Source organism: Plectrocnemia conspersa, unplaced genomic scaffold, assembly GCF_051122295.1.
Source record: "Plectrocnemia conspersa isolate PC_06_02 unplaced genomic scaffold, ASM5112229v1 ptg000009l, whole genome shotgun sequence".
Taxonomy (NCBI): Eukaryota; Metazoa; Arthropoda; class Insecta; order Trichoptera; family Polycentropodidae; genus Plectrocnemia; species Plectrocnemia conspersa.
Genome location: NW_028277173.1, coordinates 23,285,921 through 23,306,228, shown reverse-complemented (window position 1 = coordinate 23,306,228; position 20,308 = coordinate 23,285,921). Strand labels below are relative to the sequence as shown.

Genomic DNA, 20,308 nt, shown 5'->3' with positions numbered 1-20,308 from the left:
CTTATTTCTCACTCGATTCTTAAGCTAAGTTTATTGCAATGTGATGATTATGAATGGTCATAAAATTTAGTTAAAATCTGCTGCATGTCAGTTTATCTGTACTTGTTACTTACGTTACAAAGCTTAAAAAATCAAGTATTATGCTTTGATTATATTTTTGTATGTCTGTATCAAACTATTTTGAAAAAAATATTAATAAAAATGAAAATGTAATGATATTTTCATGGCTACTTAATTTCTATATCATTTTAACCTTCACATATGTTGGTACATATTACTTTATAAATGTACTTAATACCTTAATATACAGTATATGCACGAGTTACTATTATTACTTTTTATATTACCAAAGTAATAAAATCTTCTATTTGCGCCGAAATTTTCTTAGTATAGCAATAAACTTATTATTATTCAAATGATATATCCTGAGTTTTTGATCTCTCTTTGTATTTCCGGCATTAATAAGAGCTAATGTAAGTGAACTAATTTAATATGTAAGGTAAAATTGAACATATAAATAATGCAAATTCCGTCTTAAAATATATGTAAATATTATTTTCTATAATTAAAGTAAATATTCATATAATATTAAGTGTATTTTGAAGTACATTCCTTATTATATATAACAATATTCAAGCAATTTTTTTAATTGTAAAATATTTTTTATGGGTAATAAATTATTTTTTTTAACGAATATTACAATTAAAGCTGTTTGTAATTGTTAGGATATTTTTATCTTGAAACATAAAATTAACAATGTAATCCGAGATATTTTAATGCTTTTCTTATTTAGCTTAGCCTTCTCTGGTTTCGTCAAAGATGGATGGAGTATTTTCATCTCAATATTGTTTCTTTGATATTGTACGTCTTCAGAGATTATTCAAATTATCCTATGAAATAATGCTTATAATAGAAGCTTTCGCTTTGTCGATTCCATTTGACTTTTCTCTCTCAAGGGTTTTATAATACATTTTTTTATTAAATTGTTTGAATACTAAGAACTAGTCTCAACTATAAATAAAGATTTTTTTTATTTTAATATTTAAAAATATAAAAGTATTTTCAAAACCTTTACATTTAATATCCTTGACTTTTCAAGCTGCGTTTGTAATACAACTCAATTTAAACTAAGATAATTAAACAACAAACATATTGTAAATCATGTAAAGTTTTTCACGCACTTTGCCTACATAATGTCAAACTTCGTGCTAATAGTCTCTCGTTTCAGCTCATAATCTCGCGCCTCGCACTCGTAATTTTGCGGTTCGCGTCCATTATTCTAGACTTCTGTTAAAAACCTCACGCTTCTTCTTTGTAATTTCACGCTTCACGCTCATAATAACGCGTTCGTATTTTCTTATGACTTTGATTTTCTTTTTTATTTTCAAGCTGTACCTTAATTTATTTATAATATATAATTTATATTGTAATGTGATGAATACTGTGAAACATTGACGCAAGGCAATCGAGTGCTCAAGATCAAAGCAAAACCTGTTGCAATGATGTGGTGCTCTGAAGAGCTGGGTTTGTCAAAGAGTTATTATAAGCTCCAGCTTTATTGTGACACAGTAAATTCTAAATTTTCTGGAACATTCTTGAAAAAAAATATTGCTGTCATTTGATTCATACCAAAAATAATATTTTAATAGTTATCGAGCATCCCGTAGCAATTTATATTTATTAGAAAAGCTTGTTTCTATGTGTATGTTCATAACTTCATCGGATAGATACAGAATAACGCACTGAAAAGTCGTAGTACATTTTAAGTTGCACGTGCATTTTATAATACATATTGAATAACAACAGAAAAATTATAATTGTTCAAACAATACAAATAAATCCACCGTCTGATAAAATATAATAATAATATTTGCAGCTGCGCCTCGAAATAAAAATTTCGAGGCGCAGCTGCAACATAAAATTCCCTGCATCAGTATGTATTAAAACGCGTCAAACATTACCGCTGAAGACCGTTACATATATTTATGAAATTCATATGTTACATATTTTATGCTTTTGGCTATCGCGACGCATTAGGTTAAACTGTCAGTTCCCGATGGTTTTAATTTTAATAAATAAAATATAATATGGAATATTTCACAAAATTGTATTTATGTAAAAATCGAATTATTTATTATTTACGCTACGCCAAACACCTGTATATTGTCCTAATCTCTTTCTATTACACATATTTTTTTCTCTTTCTAAAATACCAGGTACGCGATTTACATTTTAGACTGATAATTTTTAGTAGGCAAATTTTCGTCTGCACGTTTGGTTGCCGATAGTTTCGAGACAGTAAAACTGTCTGCGGGAAGCATCGAATTTTAGCTGGCTGAGTCGGTGTGTAAGTGCAGGACCGAATTATATCTATTTGGGTCAGACGGCAAGCTATAATTAACTTTCCGACTGACCGGTTGAGTAGGCTCACAGTTATTGTATAAATTTGGATTTTTTAACGAGCTATATATAAATATATGACTCCTAATAACACATGCGATCATACCCCAACAACACGCTCCCCACTCATCGAGAGCCCTAATTACTTGACATTCGATCGCTAAGAATGATTCGCTGCGATATGGCCTTGGATCAGTACATTGGTCTCTCTTGCTCTTACATCATGTGCATTTGTCTCATCTTAGCTTTGTTTTTGTTCGGATGACCTTGAGTAATCATCATTGATTGTAAACTTTCTGCTAAACTGGTTTATACTAAGTTTCTATATAAATATATAAATAACCGCTATTAATATTTATTTTAAATTTTACCTTTAGGTCATGTTTTACAACGGGAATAAAAGCTAATTCAAAAAGAAAGTAATTTCCTTGAAAAAAAATTTTCTATTGACTAGATTCTAGTCACTAGAACATGAAATTATTTGTAATTTCAAGATAATTTAATTTAACATATGAATATATTTTTAATAAAATGGATTCTGATTCCAATAGAAGAATTCACGGAAGTGGCAATTTGTCTAGCAGTGATGTAAAATCTTCTCTTACTGCTTGTTGGAAATGTATTTGCCCTAAAGTCGTTACACAGGAAAACAGAATAATACAGATCTTAACTGATGTCGATTGAGATTTTTTTTATAATTCAATAAAAGTAAACAAAGAGAATTTAAAAAAAATGGAAAATGTACATTAAAATATATTTGATTTCCAAAACATACCAAATTTTGTATTTTTTTCTTCGTTCATAAATATTTCTCTTTGATTAAAAGTATTTTTTTATTCACTTACATTATTTTTATTTCTCGCAAAGTACAATCCTTGCGAAATATTTCAGTTAAGAAATATAACTGTAAAACAAATACATATATATGTAAATATAAAAGTTGTTGAGTTTAGCTTCCCTGTGACGCGACAGTAATACATAACCATTCATACCAGTCGCGTACGGTACCTCTCGCTCACTTACGTCTTAAGTGATGAGAGTGAGTGAGAGATAATATAGGGTGACCATATTCAGGATATACGTATACGGAAAATATTCGGAGGGAAGATCTTTTCACATTTTATAATAAAATGGCAGATTTTTATAATTTCTTTACTTTCTTTTTTAAATCATAAAAAATAGTCGCAATTGAAATTACTGCAGTTTTATAATACATATGTATATATTTTTTTTTTCATTGTGATAATATTAAGTCTTTTGCTGTCATCTGTCATGATAGAAACAACTCTTCTGTTCTTGAATTATACGCAGGCAATGCTAATAAAATCTATAAAATTTAAATAATTCATTTTTTATTCTTCTACTTCGACAAAGTGAAAAAAAAATAGTTATTTATCATTGCATACTGTTTTTTATCCACGTTGTTTGGTCATCTTCTATTTGTTTAGTAATATACTGTTATAGAACAGAATATTGATTCAAGAGGTCATTTTCATTTATTTCTATTCCTAAATCAGATAGATACTTAGCCGTTTTTTTAACTTATCATAGTGTAGTGCTTTTTCCAAATACATACATATAAAACTTTATATTTGTTTAAAAGCTTACTTCAGTTCTTTAAAAATGCCAAGGAAATTTTAGAACATTTTGTATCTTTATCAAAAAACATTTTCTTTTGCTTTTCTGAAATACTACTATCCTGATTTTTTTTTAGTATTTATTGGAATAAATATACTTGAGTATGGACCATTTAACTGTCTCGACAACCTTCATCTGAACAGTGAGACAAAATGTCCCGTAAATACGAACGTCTGATCACCCATATAAGAGCATGCAGCCACATGCTCTACTCTCTCATTCGCACCTGTTACTGTATGTGTGAGCGAGCCAAAAGGAGGTATCGCAAAAAATTGTATGAGTATTTTTTAGTACCCCAATTACACTCAACAGAATAGTACTTCCCCAATCTACCGTGTTATTGGGGGATATATTGTACTACTCTTGCTTACGTCATGGCATCTAATGTTATTTGTTTTTTAATGGCATGTCTATACTTCAATTGACTTGTATAATAACGATTGATTTATTTACGATAATCGAGAAAATGTATGGCTTTCTTACTTCAGAAGCTATTTTATAATTTGAAGCCGAAACAATATCTCAATGATCTTTTATAATAATATACCGCACCGGTACGCGACAATTGGGCGACGGACAAATGGGCGATTCCGGTCAATTGGGCGACGGTCAATTGGGCGATGGTTATTTGGGCGACGGTCATATGGGCGACAGAAAAAACTTGCACGCTTTGCTTTATTGTAAATATTAATAAAATATACATTAAAACGAAAAGTATATTAAATGCTAAAAACAATTTTATTTTCAAATTATTAACTCATATTATAATTATATGCAATACCATGTAAATATTCTATGATATTTTTTCTATTGTACCTCAAAACTTTTATGAAAATTCTTTGGTCTGTTCTTTTTTTATAAAGATATCCATTCCAAACATATTTTTCCTTGTCTTTTTGACTTAATATGACTGAATTATCCATTTATGAAGAATATAAACTGTGGTAACTCAAATTAGTCGTTCTCAACAATGATCTATAAAAACCAATTATCTATAAATAGCACATAAAATATAACCCACATGTGAATAAAAAGACACATACTTATTTTCTTGCTGTACTGAATTTTTTACCAAAAACACAATGACACTGTGACAGTGTTTTAAAACCACGACAAAAATAATTTTCAAAGACGCAACGAAACTTTTTGCGAACATTTTCAGTCAAAATTCAAAAGTATACTGAGCGCTAGTTATGGGTTTTTATATTTATATATAACTACCCTATCTAGTTTTAAATAGATAACTGTAAAATATGCGATTTTTGTGAATTCGCAAAGTTTATTCTCACACTAATTTCCAAGGCGTAAAACATAAAAAAAATCGCGTTAAGGGCAAAACCCACGATAAACATTTATCAGCGCTAGTTCTAGGTTATTATATTTATATATAACTACCCTATTCAGTTTAAAATAGATAACGGTAAAATATGCGATTTTTGGAAATTCCAAAAGATTGTTCTCACAGTAATTTATAAGTCTCAAAACATAAAAAAATCGCGTAAAGGGCAAAATCCACGATAAACACTTATTAGCATTAGTTCTGTGTTATTATATTTATATATAACTATCCTATCTAATTTAAAATAGATAACTGTAAAATATGCGGTTTTTGGAAATTCCAAAGGTTTGTTCTCAGAGTAGTTTCCAAGGCTCAAAACATAAAAAAAATTCGCGTAAGGGCCCACTATAAACATTTATCAGGTAGTATACTTATAATAAAATTACCGACTTAAGCCGTGTGTTTTAAGTGTTTTATGATATCGGGTAACTCTCTAAAATTCTTGAATAAAAAAAATCACTGTTTAAGTGATATTTTATGATTAAATAAGCACAAATGATAAGTAAATATATACATACTATATCTTATGTAGGTATATTATATTTTGTTTAGACCAAATAATGTTTTCATCTTTTAATTCTATTCTAAAAAATATTACCTATATTTTCGTGTTTCGTATATATAATATACATATATATATTTTTTAATATGTATTAAATTATGTTAATTATTTAATTAATTATAAGATCATGATTTGCATCACATTTATTTGTAATGCATTAATATTCTATCGCCCAAAAGACCGTCGCCCATTTGTCCGTCGCCCATTTTGAATCGCCCATTTGACCGTCGCCCAATCGCCGTCGCCCAATTGACCGTGTCCCTACCGCACATAGGTAACGCACGGATACATATTTATTATATAAAATTCCGCATTACGGCAGCACTGAGACCAGTAATTTGACCACTATTCTAATAATATTAAAGCATCCATTTTAATTGTTATTGTTGTGCGAATACACAAGGGGCGAGGTTTCCGGCTCATTTCTTCATTGCGGCATCGCAAAATTTACATAATTTTCTTATTATGTACCCCCATCGGAAATGTGGCGCAACGATCCACGCCAATATTCGTTTATGCTCTCAACAATATAGAATTAATCCGGCCGAAAATTAAAGCGCGCGTTTGCGGACGTGCGCCGGGTGTTCGCGAGCGCGCTTTAATTAAATCGAATTTTTCGTCGGGCCGCAAGGCGCGTTCGGGTCAGTCTTTGCGTCTGATAAGGGAATGGGTTCGTTTAACTTTTGGGTCATTGAGTTCCGACAGTCAGGGCCGGACCGGGAGAGGGGAGGGGCACAAAGGAGCCGAACCACTTGGCCGAAATTCCTCCGCCGCCATCTAATCGCCGCAAAGTGGTCATAACAGTTTCAACTTCGACCATGACCGCGCATCGATTACGACTAGCTGGCTGGCGCTGGGCCGGATCTGAATTTTAAATCGTACTGTTATTGCGCTCGTTTGCATGCGCATGAGCGTGATATATGTGATGAAAATGATACGACACGTAGCCGGGCGGTTGTGTTTTTGAATCATGGCTGCCGACGCGATTCGCAAATGGCGGCGTTAACGCCATGTTAATTCGCAGTTCCGACTTTTGGGTCGAGGGCCGCGTGAAAATTGCCACGATTGTGGTGAAATGTTTATATTAATCCAAATTACTTTCGGACACTTTTAATAGCTGGCAACCCAATATTAAAAAAAAATCTTGAAAAATATTAATTTTATAAATCTGATAAATATGTAACCATTTCAATAAATATTGGCCTATTAAAAAAATAATCTAATTACGTTATCTCTGAAAAGTAAAATTATTAATGAGTCTTCGGGTGGCCACCCAGCCGTCACAAGCTGGGTGCCCACCCAAACGGTTGGACTCGTAGGGCCTTATTACCAGTAACGGCTGTGGTGCACGCAATGGATTCCATGTAATCAAACTTCTGGACCCCCGTACAATATTCCCCTGGCAGTACTCATAGCTAACTATTCTTAAATTAATTTCAAGTATTAAATCTATGTACATTTTAATTAAAATACTCTATTAACATATTATTTTCTAGCTTATATATAAATACTACGACATTAATCTTTAATGTTTCTTAAACAACCAATCATACAAATTTTTCAATCATTCTTCTACAACTAGTAATTTTTTTTATTTAAAACTACTCTTATTTCATAATTTTTATTATATTTCTCATTTATTTATTTTTGTATTTGTAATAACAATGTTTCTTAAAATTTAATTTTATCTCTACAAATACTCTTAAATATTTTATATTAAAAACTATTTCTATAAAAGAGTAATATAATATATAACTATGTTTATGTTATTATTTATCATGTATATATAATTAATAAACATAAACTTAGTTTTTTTCTCATTAAGTTTAACTACACTATTTTTTAACCTTATATTTTTATTATACTTAATTCATTATTTAAGTTACCTAGAATTTTTTTAACATTATCACCTATGCAATAAATTAAAGTGTCGTCTGCAAACAAATGTTTTTTTTATATTCCTATATATTATTAATTATATCATTAATATATATTATAAACAACAATGGTCCTAATTTGCTACCCTCTGGTTCACCGTGAGATAGTATCTTTTTGCTTTCTGTTTTTTAACTAATTATCAAATCATCTGAAAACTATTTCACTTATACATATAATCTCTAATTAAATTTAAATTATACTTTTGTCAATTGTTTCGAAAGCTCTCTTGAAATCCAAGAAAATTGCCCAAAGATTTTTTCGTATCCTTTGCCAACATCCAATTAATAATTACCAAGTAACCTAATTACAGCTAATTATTAAGTACCCCTTTTTGTGCTATTTTAATACGAGAAAAGCTATAGTTTGTTTTATGCTAGGTGTATTTAGGGCCTTCGTTTCAAATATATGACCCCCAATTATCAAGTATGAACATATCGTATCTGAAGTAGGTAACAATGAATACTCGACACAGCGTAAAACCCCATATCGTGTACATCTGTTTTAAGTTTTCTCTGTTCATTTCTCTTCATTGTACAATTCCAGTGGTTGAAAACCTGCGGCCTACAGGTCATATTTGGTCTAGTAGGCTATTAAATGTATAAAAAAATCAAATTGTTTTTTCCTCTCTGATTATTATTATTGCTATTTTTACTGTTTTGCGTTTTATAACATTAAACCTTAAGTCTAGTCGCTTTCTGTCAATGTCGATTATTGAGTGTTTGAAGTTGGTTAGTTTTTCTGTACATCACAGATTTTATATAATTTTATAAACCCTTTTTTACCATGATACTCAGGAGTTTGCTTTAAATATTCTGAACACATACTAAAAATAGCAAAAAGTAAAAGATTAAAATTAAAGGATACCCGTATAAAAATCAGCTGCGAACCTTTATGCCGTAACCAAACATTAAAATTATTTTATACATAAAGCGGTGTCAACAATGGCATTTGCAAGTAAGTTAGCTTTTATATAACAATGTTTTGAACAGGCCTTATTAAGTACATCTCATTTAAGGCGGCCTTTCAACATAAAAATGTGATATTCATATTTGCGAATAAATTACTGAAAGCTTTTAAAAACTACGTAAAAGATCCATCAATGAAATTACAATAATTAGTTATACAATAACCATTAAGAAATTACCAAAATACATAAAATATTCACGCATTCATTTTTAAAGCTTTTATAAGCTTCAAAACTCATCTAAAAACACTAATGTCGTTTTACTAAATTTGCATTGTTTAAACTAACCTTTATATTTATCGTAGTAGTGCTAAGAACTAATGCGATTGGCTCTCATTTTGTTTTATCTCCATTCGTCCAAGTTTATTTGAAGCACTATCACTACTCATTAACAAATAACTCATCACCACTTATTAGACGAAATCTCAAACAGACGACCACTCGACTCGAGTGTTAAATACCTCAAGTCCTAATTTAAATAGAATAAACGAATTATGGAACTTTGCTTTAGAGAGCTTGTCGCCATCGCGCCTCGTAAACCAAAATTTAAAAGAAACAGTAATTGACTTACGGTACTTTCTAAGGTCCTAGTTTTACCATAATAAAACGATTTAATAACATTAATTTTGACATTTAATTTATAAACCAGAAATGCTATATAATTTATATAAGCCACAACAATTTATTTAATTTACAAAAACATTGAAATTTAATTTAATTAATTGAAAGATTTTTTGAACATTGTAACCAATAATCAGTTGCAAATATTATAGTAACTAGCTCACTAAGAAATAAAATAAATTTACTATAATTTAAACTAAGGTTTTAAATAAAATTCGTTTTAATGAGTAGTTATGTTTTGCCACATTAGACTTTTTAGTTTGTTTTTAAAATATTCATAAAATTATTTAAAGCTAGTTATAGTGGAAGTAAATAAACATGATTTTTTTCTGGTGAAAGTGTATAGCATAAGTAAATTTTAATCACAAACAGAAATAAATAATAATAATTTTGCCTTTGCTTTTGGTTGCTTCATATAAAGTGGATGTGAGATGTTTTATGTTTTATTACAATTATATTAATCAAAATATTTTTCATTCACATAAATAGTTTTTCGCCAAAAAGTCACCACTAATTATAAAAATCTGCCTTTATAGTATCTTTGTTATTAAATTTTGTAATTTAAATAAAAATCTGAAGAAGAAATATCAGGGGAATATACAATATGTAGAAGATGCGATGCGAAAAATTTTCTGTCGTGCTAGGTTTAATTTTGCAATAGTAATTAAAATATCATGAAGTTTTATGGTTCAACTTCGACGCATAGTTTTAATTTCCCTACAATATGATTAACAGTTATTAAATAAGTTGTGAGACATCAGAATAAAATCAATGTCTAAAAAAAATAAAATAAAATCTAGAGCTTACAATCAATAGATGTCACCATGATTATGTTTTGAGTATTCATCACGACAGTTATCCGTGTGATTATGATAATTTAGGAAAACCTAATCTGAATTAAAATTATATTAATCACTAATACTGTTATCCCAGACACGATAGAAAACACTAGGGTCCATACAGGATATATAAATCTGCTCTCCTTAACCTTTTCGCATTAAAAGCAAAGCTAATGGCTTATTCGAGCACAATTTTCTCGGCGTTTTCTAACTCTTCCGCTATCCTATATATCACATTTGTACACAAACCATAAATATTCCATAATGCATTCCAAATTAAAAGCTCGCATAAATAACAAATGCGCCGACAACAAAAACACACTTATCATAGGGCCGTCCCGAGGGCGCAGTCCTATTACGCACCCCGCCGACAAGTGACAGAGGTCGTTGTTAAGACGTAGGCGGGGGTTCGCCAGGTATGGGGTGTACCGGATCCAGGTGGGTTCGAAGGTCGCGAGCACCTGAATATCCGGAGCGCCCCATACCCGGATCCGGATCGGTATTCAAAGCGTAGTCTCGGCCCCTCGGACTGTGGTCCGGAAACCGCTGACGTTTTGAAAAATTACGCACGTGAGCGCTGATCTGGTTGGCGATTTTAAAGGGCGAACTTCAAATTTCGTTAATTATTCATGAAAGGGTTGAAAAAACACAACACGGGTTGTCGAGTTTGCGAGTGGAAATTAATGCACGGCCTTCGGCAAAATTTTCGATATTGATAAATTCGCAGAATTCCTTTAGAAAGGTCGCACAAGGCACACACTCTTGAGCTTTAAGCTGGGCTTGGAAATTTTCAATTATGTAGTATATTAGATTTCGACCGTACTTCGTCCGGAATTACTGAAGGTGCGGATGTTCTGGGATTGTGTGATATAATATAGCAAAACTGAAAAGTTCATAATCTCACATCGTATCAAGCATTGTGTCATATATTATAAAATTTATAAATCTTTGAATATGTATATTTTTCATTACTTTTTAATAGATTTAAAGCTTAAAATCTTTAGATAATGCTAAGTTATGTTATATGTCTCGAAACTACACGTTACTGGAATTAATTTGATATAATTTGATATATATATTTCGTTCTGTTTTCGAGGAATATTTTTCGCCTTCTGCTCAGTCGCTTCCTTCTTCATGTTCTTGGTCTTCAGTACTGACCATCAAAAAAACTGAGCACTCAAATCTTAAATACGGATTTAGTAAATTAAAGACAAGGCATTCTTCTGGACCTAATTTAATTCCCGATTTTATTTTGAAGGGTTGCGAAGTCAGTCTCGCTGCTCCTCTAAAATGTATTTATGATCTGATTCTCAAGACATCATCATTTTCTGATCTATGGAAATGCACAAAAGTCACCCCTATTCATAAAAATGGTGACAAATTATATTTAAAGAATTATAGACCAGTCACAGTGTTGTCAGCTCCTGCTAAATTATTTGAAATAATTATTCATAAATATCTCTATAATCACTTTCGGCAAGTTTTGTTAGACGAACAGCACGGGTTTCGTCCTGCCCGTTCCACTGTTACTAACCTTCTGTTGTTCACCAAAACGGTAACAACTTCTCTCGATGTGGGAATTCAAGTAGACGTTGTATATACAGATTTTGAGAAAGTCTTTGACAAAGTTTGTCATAGGTTATTATTAAAAAAATTGTCGAACCACGGTTGCTCAGATAATTTAACTCGGTTATTCTCGAGTTATTTAAGCAATCGTAGACAGTTTGTAACCTATGGTGGACGATTGTTAAAAGAATATTTTACCCCTTCGGGGGTTCCTCAAGGATCCAATCTGGGACCTCTGCTTTTTGTGTTATTTATTAATGACATAAATACAGCAATTAAAAATGGAAGTTTTCTTCTGTACGCAGATGATTTAAAATTATATAAATGCATTCGATCAGTTGTGGACTCTTTCTCTCTACAAAGTGATTTAGACTCTCTGTGGAGATGGGCTTCCATTAACCGTCTGCCCTTTAGTGTCGGAAAGTGTCATACTGTGTCTATGTATGTATGTATGTATTTTCTCGATCCCGTTCGCCATCAGCTTATTTCTACCATCTCAGTGGTAACATTTTGACTAGAGAAACTTCCACTAAAGATCTCAGAATCACTTTCGAGAGTAAATGGAGGTTCTCTCTACACATACACGACGTCTGTGATAAATCTTCCAAGATGCTCGGCTTTGTTATGAGGAATGTCTTTTACTTTGACGATCCGTCTGTTATTCGCATCTTCTATGACACCTTAGTTCGTAGCATTCTTGAATCGGGATCTATAATTTGGAATCCCCGAATAGCCAAATATTCCCTTTTAGTGAAAAAAATTCAAAAAAGGTATTTAAGATACCTTTAAAAAAGGACATTTAGTTATTATCCATACATATAACCCAGCGCCTTTCTTTTAGGAGCGTTGGGATACGATTCGCTGAGCTCTCGCAGAAAATTGTATGTCGCTAAGCATTTTTTCAAATTACTAAAAGGTGCTGTCGTCAATCCAGCTATTCTCGAGGAATTCCAGTTTTGGGTTCCGGAACATTTTCGAGAATCACGATCGCGTCCTCTTTTGATGGCCGTTAGGGCTAGGACGTCCGCACTTGCCGGCTCGCCTATAGCTGTGGCCATCTGGCTCCTTAATACGCTGGCATTACATATTGACCTGTTTAAAGTTAGCTACGAGGAGCTGATCTAGTTTGTATCATTTAATTTTGATATTTTATAATTTTTTGTTATGTTTATTATTTTTAAGTATTGTTCTATTTATGAATATATACGTTTTTTTGTTTTGTAAATTTAAAATTTGTTTTCGACCATCGTGGCACATTGGGGTAACCTGTTAGGCCACGATGGTCTTAATTTAATCTAAAATAAATAAATAACAAAAAAATATCCAGTTATATAAACTATTATTTTAAAAGTGCTTATAGTTCTGATTTCATTTTTTTTTCGTTGTATTTTTTGCAATCACTCCCTGCAGTTAAATTATATTTTTTGTCTACGTTTTGTATTATAATTTAGATGATTTTAATTTTCCACCTCACAAAATATTTATTTAAGATTTCAAAAGATCGTTTAAAATCTCTTTTCAGTAGCACATGGAGAAGACAAAATAACATGTAGAAAGTCTCCCATTAAAGATGATTAAACCCAGCTTACAAATTATTATACTATCTTTAATATTATTTCTGGACAAAATATTGCTTATAGTTATGCTATTGTGCTATTATATTAGCAGAATTTTTCAGAGTCTTTCCAAATATTGTTTACTTATTTTTTAATAGTTTTTTTACACTGACATAGTAGCAATTACTTAATATATACTAAAAAGCACCTAACATTAATCTGAGGAATTTATTCTGGAATAACCTGAGGAATTTACTTTTTACCCTAAATCTTAGCTCCATAAAAACAACCATCTTGTTTTCCAATGATAGGATTGAAAAGTCCTAATGTTTGTTCCAAATATGGATTCTCCATATCAGTCTTCTGTGGGATATGGATTCCAAGATATTTAGCGGAATACCGCCACTTAAACTTTTACACTTAGAACCGGTTTTCGAATTTCATTATTTCATGAAATTTGCTTTACGAAAAAAAATAAAAAAAAATTACGAATAATGCAAGTTTTTTTTTATTTTAAGGTATTGATTTAACTTTATATGAATTTTATTAAAAACCAGAAAATAAACTAAACAAATTAAACTTTAATAATAAACTAAATTTACTAAAAATTTATATTTTTTTAAATTTTATTTGACATTCCTCTTGAGGAAATATGACTTTAAAAAACACAAGATGTCCTAAATTTTGCTACAAAATTTCCTGAAATGGAAAATACTTTTTTTCTAAGTAACGAAGTGGGTTGAATACATTCCAGATAATCAAATAAAAGATTTATTTTTTGTTTGTAGACTTGTATATGGAAAATTCGGCCTTCAGTGTTTTCGAATAAAAAGTTTTTTCTCGAGATTCCTCAAGAAACTTAACAATCGATTCATACATGGCTCCTTGAAGAGTAGCGCTTTGATTGACAGTACCTATTCCGACACATTGTCAGTATTTGTGTGTATATAGAGATTCGCATATATTCTAGATAATATATTTTCAGATAAATAAACAATTTCAAGTGAAAATATGATAGATCTATTCGTAGTGTTTAGGAAGATCTAATATTTTTTATTGTGATCCTTAATTGCTGTTTGAAAGCATTTTTGTCACTTGAATATGTCTTATTCACCACTATTTTAAAGCTCTTTTAGAAATCATACAATTTATATTAAGATTATAGTTATCTACTTTATTACATATAGATACGTATGATAACATACAAACCAGATGAACTTTATAATTTCACGAAAATTAAAACACCTTTAAATATGTATATATCGATTAGATATAATATTTATTTAGGTTCGGTTGTATAACATCTATATTTAGCTATTGACATAGTTTCACATTTCATGTTTTAGCAGAATTTAATAATTCTCTACCTTTCGTAATAGTAAGTAATCCAGTAAGCGTGCTTAGTTAATAATTAGTAATCTTCACCATATATAAATTTGAATCCTGTATAAAATTTAATTTAAACTATCTAGAGAGATCATTATAATAAATAGTTTAACACTTTACCGACCGGCAGTTTCACTACCAGACTTACGCTAAATACCGGCACCTTTTCGCAAATCTTCGCGAATTTTACCTTTTTTATTTAAATTTATGTATTTTTTGATACGGTCCGAATATTTAGTTGAATTTTTCTAAACATGTTAAAAATGTATCAATGCATCAATTTAAGTCATTATTAGGTGGTTCTCAACATGTGGATCGCCGGAAATAAAAATGAATTATTACATTTCCTTATTATTAGATTTTTAAAATGATTATCTTGATTTTAAAATTATAAAAATGAATAACCTAGAAATTTAAATAAAAATAATTTAAATTGAGTCATCCAGCGGTTCTCAAACTTTTTCAAATTTAAAAAACTTTTTTCAAGCACACTTTTTTTTCGTATTGTGATATTTTGTGCAAATGATTATCTACAAAAATGAGAAATGACATTTTTACTAATATGAGTTTACTGATATATAATTCAATTGCAATAAAATATTCACTCACCATTGTAATTCGCTCCATCGTAATGCGAAATCTTCCAGGCACATACACAGATATTGTACATTGTCTTTCACGTGTAAATCACTTTTCACAATAACTATTTATATAATGCAAGTTTAAAGTGCACTCACCATTATAAATTTCTCCACACTAATACGGAATATTTCAGGTACACACTTTATTATTATTCAATGTCTTTCCCTTGTAATTCACTTTTCACAATATTTAAATTATAAATTTACGAAGAAAATTATAAATAATTGTATAAATAATAATTAATTACTTTTTACATACAAATAAATACTTTAATTTGAGACGGGTACGATGCCAGTACAGTAATAATCGTTATCGTTCACGGACGCTTAGAGAAGGCTCCTGCGGGAGTAACTTACGATTGTTTTCTAAGATAGTAAATAGAAGCTTATGAATTATTTACGTGTGCACTTTGTATAATATATTTAATGTATATTGTAAGGTATTATATAATTTTTGTTTTATTTAAATATAACCATAAAGACATTTAAAGGTAATCGTAACAAAGTATTTTTAACTGTAACCTAATCAGCATTTTTCTGCAATTTCACCCGTCGTATTTCAGATAAAATCATACTTTTTATGCTTTTATCTGAAATCATATTATTATATTTTTTTTATATAAATAAAGATTGCTGTAAAACACACATAAAATAATTAAATATTATTTCTTTAATGTGTTGTGTTAATTAAATAAATATAAATAAGTGTCTCTTTAAAATATATTTAGGTCAAATATACTATTTTCTGAATGTTTATTTTTTTAATATTTTAGTGTTACGACTTTTAAAAGTGCTCTATAAATCCAAATGTGAGACGAGCCGGTTCAGAATTCACATTGACGTTTTCCTTTTCATTCTCTACAGGGAATACGGCTGTTCCTGCTTTTCCGGATACAGCGGAAAAGATTGCGGGGAGGGACCGCTTTGTGAACGCCATGGACGGCCTACGTGCCATAATGGAGGCACTTGCAGGTAAATAACGCTCGATTTTTTTTACATAACTTTCGACCCCAACGCCTCATTTGTGTGCAGCCTATTCGTTAAATTTAATTATACAACAACGCTGATTAAAATTCATTTATAAATGCGAACAATGAAAATGGGGGTTGAAATGTTGTGGTATTCGATTAACGTCAAGACGTGGGTGGAAAGGATTGAATTGAGTTATGCCAAAGCTAAATTATTTATTACTATTATATTGAAATCAAGCTGCTAATTGATAAAGGAAATAATAATTATTTTCTATTTTAATAAATGTAAAAGTGAGGAGATCTCAACGTACGCGCCTGTTCAATATGCGTGTACTCATTAAGTAGATAACCTATCAATACAACTTTTTGTTAAAATTTTTATATGAGTTCATTTGTGACAACGGATATCTTTGATCTGCTATGATTAACACAAACAAGTTGGAGATGAATATCAGAAGAAATTTATTTTTTACAAAAAAAATGCATTTTGAGTTATTATCCTGACTTAAGTAACACCGTGCTTATTTCTATGTAAAGCAAAATTATTTAGTTTTAAATTACAATTATTGTGTAATCATTTTTGAGTTACCAAAAATGAGTGTAATTAGTGCGCCTGAATAATTCAGTTGTCTCTTAATATCGTAGCTGGTCTATGGTTAACGCAGAGAGGGAAGCGGCTGCTTTATTGCACTTTATTGGCTAATTCAAATTAGCTTTCTTGCGTTTGAAGTCGGGGATATCAAGTGAAAGTTCTTGATGGAAGTGAATTCCGGAAGGAAGAGAATGATTTGTGTTATATATGCAATGATATATGTGCACTTAGTTTGATTGCTCGTCCACTCTCAACGCGATTTGGGGATATAATTGTATTTTAATATTCCTTTCATGGCAATGCATCAATTTTATAGTGTTTATATGGACATTTTAAATACATACTGCAAACACAGTGTTACTTAGGCTTGGTATTGATTTTAAATATCACCTCAAGTCTTCTGATATGATTGAATAAAAAAAGAAATAACTTTAAATTTATTTTATAGTCTTACAAGATATCAGAATTTACAAAAATATCGCTCGATATTTTGCAACCGATATTTTGACCCGCAATAATAAAATATTTTATATTTTATTTATATAAAGTCTGTCCATGGAATGACAACGTAAATAGAAACAATGGAATAGCTACCCGAACCCAAAGCCCTTAAAACCTCTTGCGCCCGACAAGCTAGTGACCACATAAACGAAAAATCTGAAATAGGACGCAGAGGTCCGATTGTCGATGAATACAAAATAAAAATATAGAACCATGATGTTTTTATTCATATAAAATAAAGCATTAAAGATTCATATAAACGCATACTGTTTCTTGAATTGTTTATTCGCAAGCATGCTTGTCCTTATTATAATTAAATGTACTACTTTTCAACGTTTGCTTTGTTCCGTCTAGCGCTGGTTAAATTTTAAAGCGTAGCTTCGAAACTTTTCGTTTGTCTATGAAATTTTAAACAGTTTTCATTTGAGATAATAAAACCATCCGCGGTACTCAGCAACGTAATTAAAAGGTAGCTAAAAGTCGAAATATGTATATCTATAGAATTACATTCCTTGTTGTTTCTTTGCTTGATCTTATACTCCGCTCTTTCTCGATACAATGCAATAAGAGTCAGACAAATAAATATAAGCGTCTTGTGCAATTAGTAAAATGCTGTCTTATAAAGACGACAAAACTTTTGTTAAAATCAAATATGACTCAAAGCAAGCTTTCGTTTCTGTAACGTTGAATTTAAATATCAACAGTACATCAATGTGGTAGTACTCGTATACGTACATTTAAAATTTACAGACGCACACCAACCACAATTCTCCAGTTAAATATTCATATGAGTGTAAATTCAGGTTTATTCGTATACGAGGATAAATGTAATATATTATTTCATAGGCATACGTGTTTAAATTATTATATATGTATATAATACTAACTGTATCATCCGGTTTCGTCCAAGATCAAATGAGAATGTTATTATTTATTAAATTGAATAAATTATTTAGGTATTGAAATGTACAGTTGGAACACAATTTCTGTGTAGAGTAGTATTAATTATAATAAAAAAAACTATTTCGTAAGCGATTATTATATAATCTGACGATGAAAGTTGAGATTTGTAATATATTTATTTTCTATAGAATTTTTACTTGTCACGCGTCACCACTGAGTTTTCTGAAGCAACGTGACATTTTACCCTAAGTTTCTACAAGTTTGATCCGAGCAAAGTTTCAGAAGTTATAGAGGTTATCTATAAACATTTTCAAAGTTGAACCTAAATAAAATATGCGGCATGTTATGTTATATTCGCTCAGTACTAGCAATGTGAAATAATAGGACAATTGATGGGTCAACTATTGTAATTTTAAAGTAATAATGTAGTTACAATTTAAAAAGGAATAATTTTTTAAAATGTATAGTTACTGCAGAGTGTTTATTATTTATAAAATATTTTTATTATGCCCTAAAAGTTTAATACCATTGGTCAACTCAAAAGTACTCACTATTTTTATTGCATTATCAATTGTGTATTCTTTATCTATATATAACTTTTGCTGTAATTTATTTTCCAGATAACTAATCGGCTTAGTACATATAAAATTCAATTAATGCTGAATTGAGGCTTTTGATTATAGTTATCGCTTTTTTAATTTTCAGTATTTTTTACAGAATTTTGATGTTTATTACCGTAGTAGCGTATTATAATATATAAAATTAGCTAAAATATTTTTATCTTACCTAAAGTTAATATCTACTTGAGACTATTTTGAGTTTATATTGTATAGTGTTTAGGGTTTGGGAACCCTAGGGAGTGTGACTTCATAGCCAGTGAGGCGCTTAGTGGAATCTGGTTTGAGTTTTATTACATTATATTTACATACATATATTGCGACAAACGATAAATGGCAAGATGTTTTCTCTAAGCGGTAGTGGAGAAGCTGGATGATCAGCGGACGGTCCTCAGAGTTTTGATTGGTGTAGCAGCGACAGTATATTCTCAGAGCGGTGGTGGAGAAGCTGGCGGCGGGATGTGTGCATCATGATCGTATGTTGTCTGCGGACGGCGGGCGTCTATTGGTCATTTAAATAAAATCTACTATTATATTGGAAAGGATGCTAGATCATTGTATTGTTTCGTCAGTGTGCTAGCTAAAAAATAAATTCAACTTTGCGCTTAATTATATTATTTTATTTAATTACCATAATTGCCATAAGGACCTGTATTATTTTAAAACGTGAATAGATTTCGTGGAAGTGTCCAAGAAGCGATGCAATTGCCCCGCACACATCTTCATCTGTGATACAACAGAGCTGTTTTGAAGCAGCATTATAAAAGATGTGCTATTTGGTCACCCCAAGGAAAGGCGCGGTGAGAAACAACACCAGTTATTTGCATTTCTGGCGTCTATTTTGGCTGCAAAATCACACCCCTTCAGTCTCAAAATTTTTATTATTATTTTATTTACGTTATTCATTAGCGTAATTATTTTTATTTCATAAATTATATTCATTCTCTGTGATTATGTTCTTATAATATTTTTTTGGTAAATTTGATTTACAATCGTTTAAAGCTTAAAATTCATACAACAATGATGAGATTATAATTTTCACAATACACGACATATTTTCGGTTGCCGTAATACACCTGTCTGTCAATTTAGTCAACGTTGACGGCTTTATATGAAGACCAAGTTGCGCCTCACCTCGAAAACAATCCATCAACGCTTCACCACCGTATAATATAAAAAAATATTTCCAGCAACTCCAATCAATCTTGATTAGCTGCCGATTTCGGTGCTTCAAACCCTTTTCGCCATTTTATTAAATCTCGTCCTCACTCTCT

The 20,308-nt window shown here is 30.6% G+C and overlaps 1 protein-coding gene across 2 annotated transcripts in view; it reads left to right on the top strand.

Moving 5' to 3' along the window:
• Window positions 1-20,308, top strand: part of LOC148232299 (uncharacterized) — a 227,079-nt gene that overhangs the window by 147,831 nt on the left and 58,940 nt on the right. For both annotated transcript variants that reach the window (XM_088192313.1, XM_088192314.1), the window contains one exon: window positions 16,315-16,422. In XM_088192313.1, the coding sequence (XP_088048439.1) occupies window positions 16,315-16,422 (108 nt within the window). The remainder of the gene's footprint in view (window positions 1-16,314; window positions 16,423-20,308) is intronic.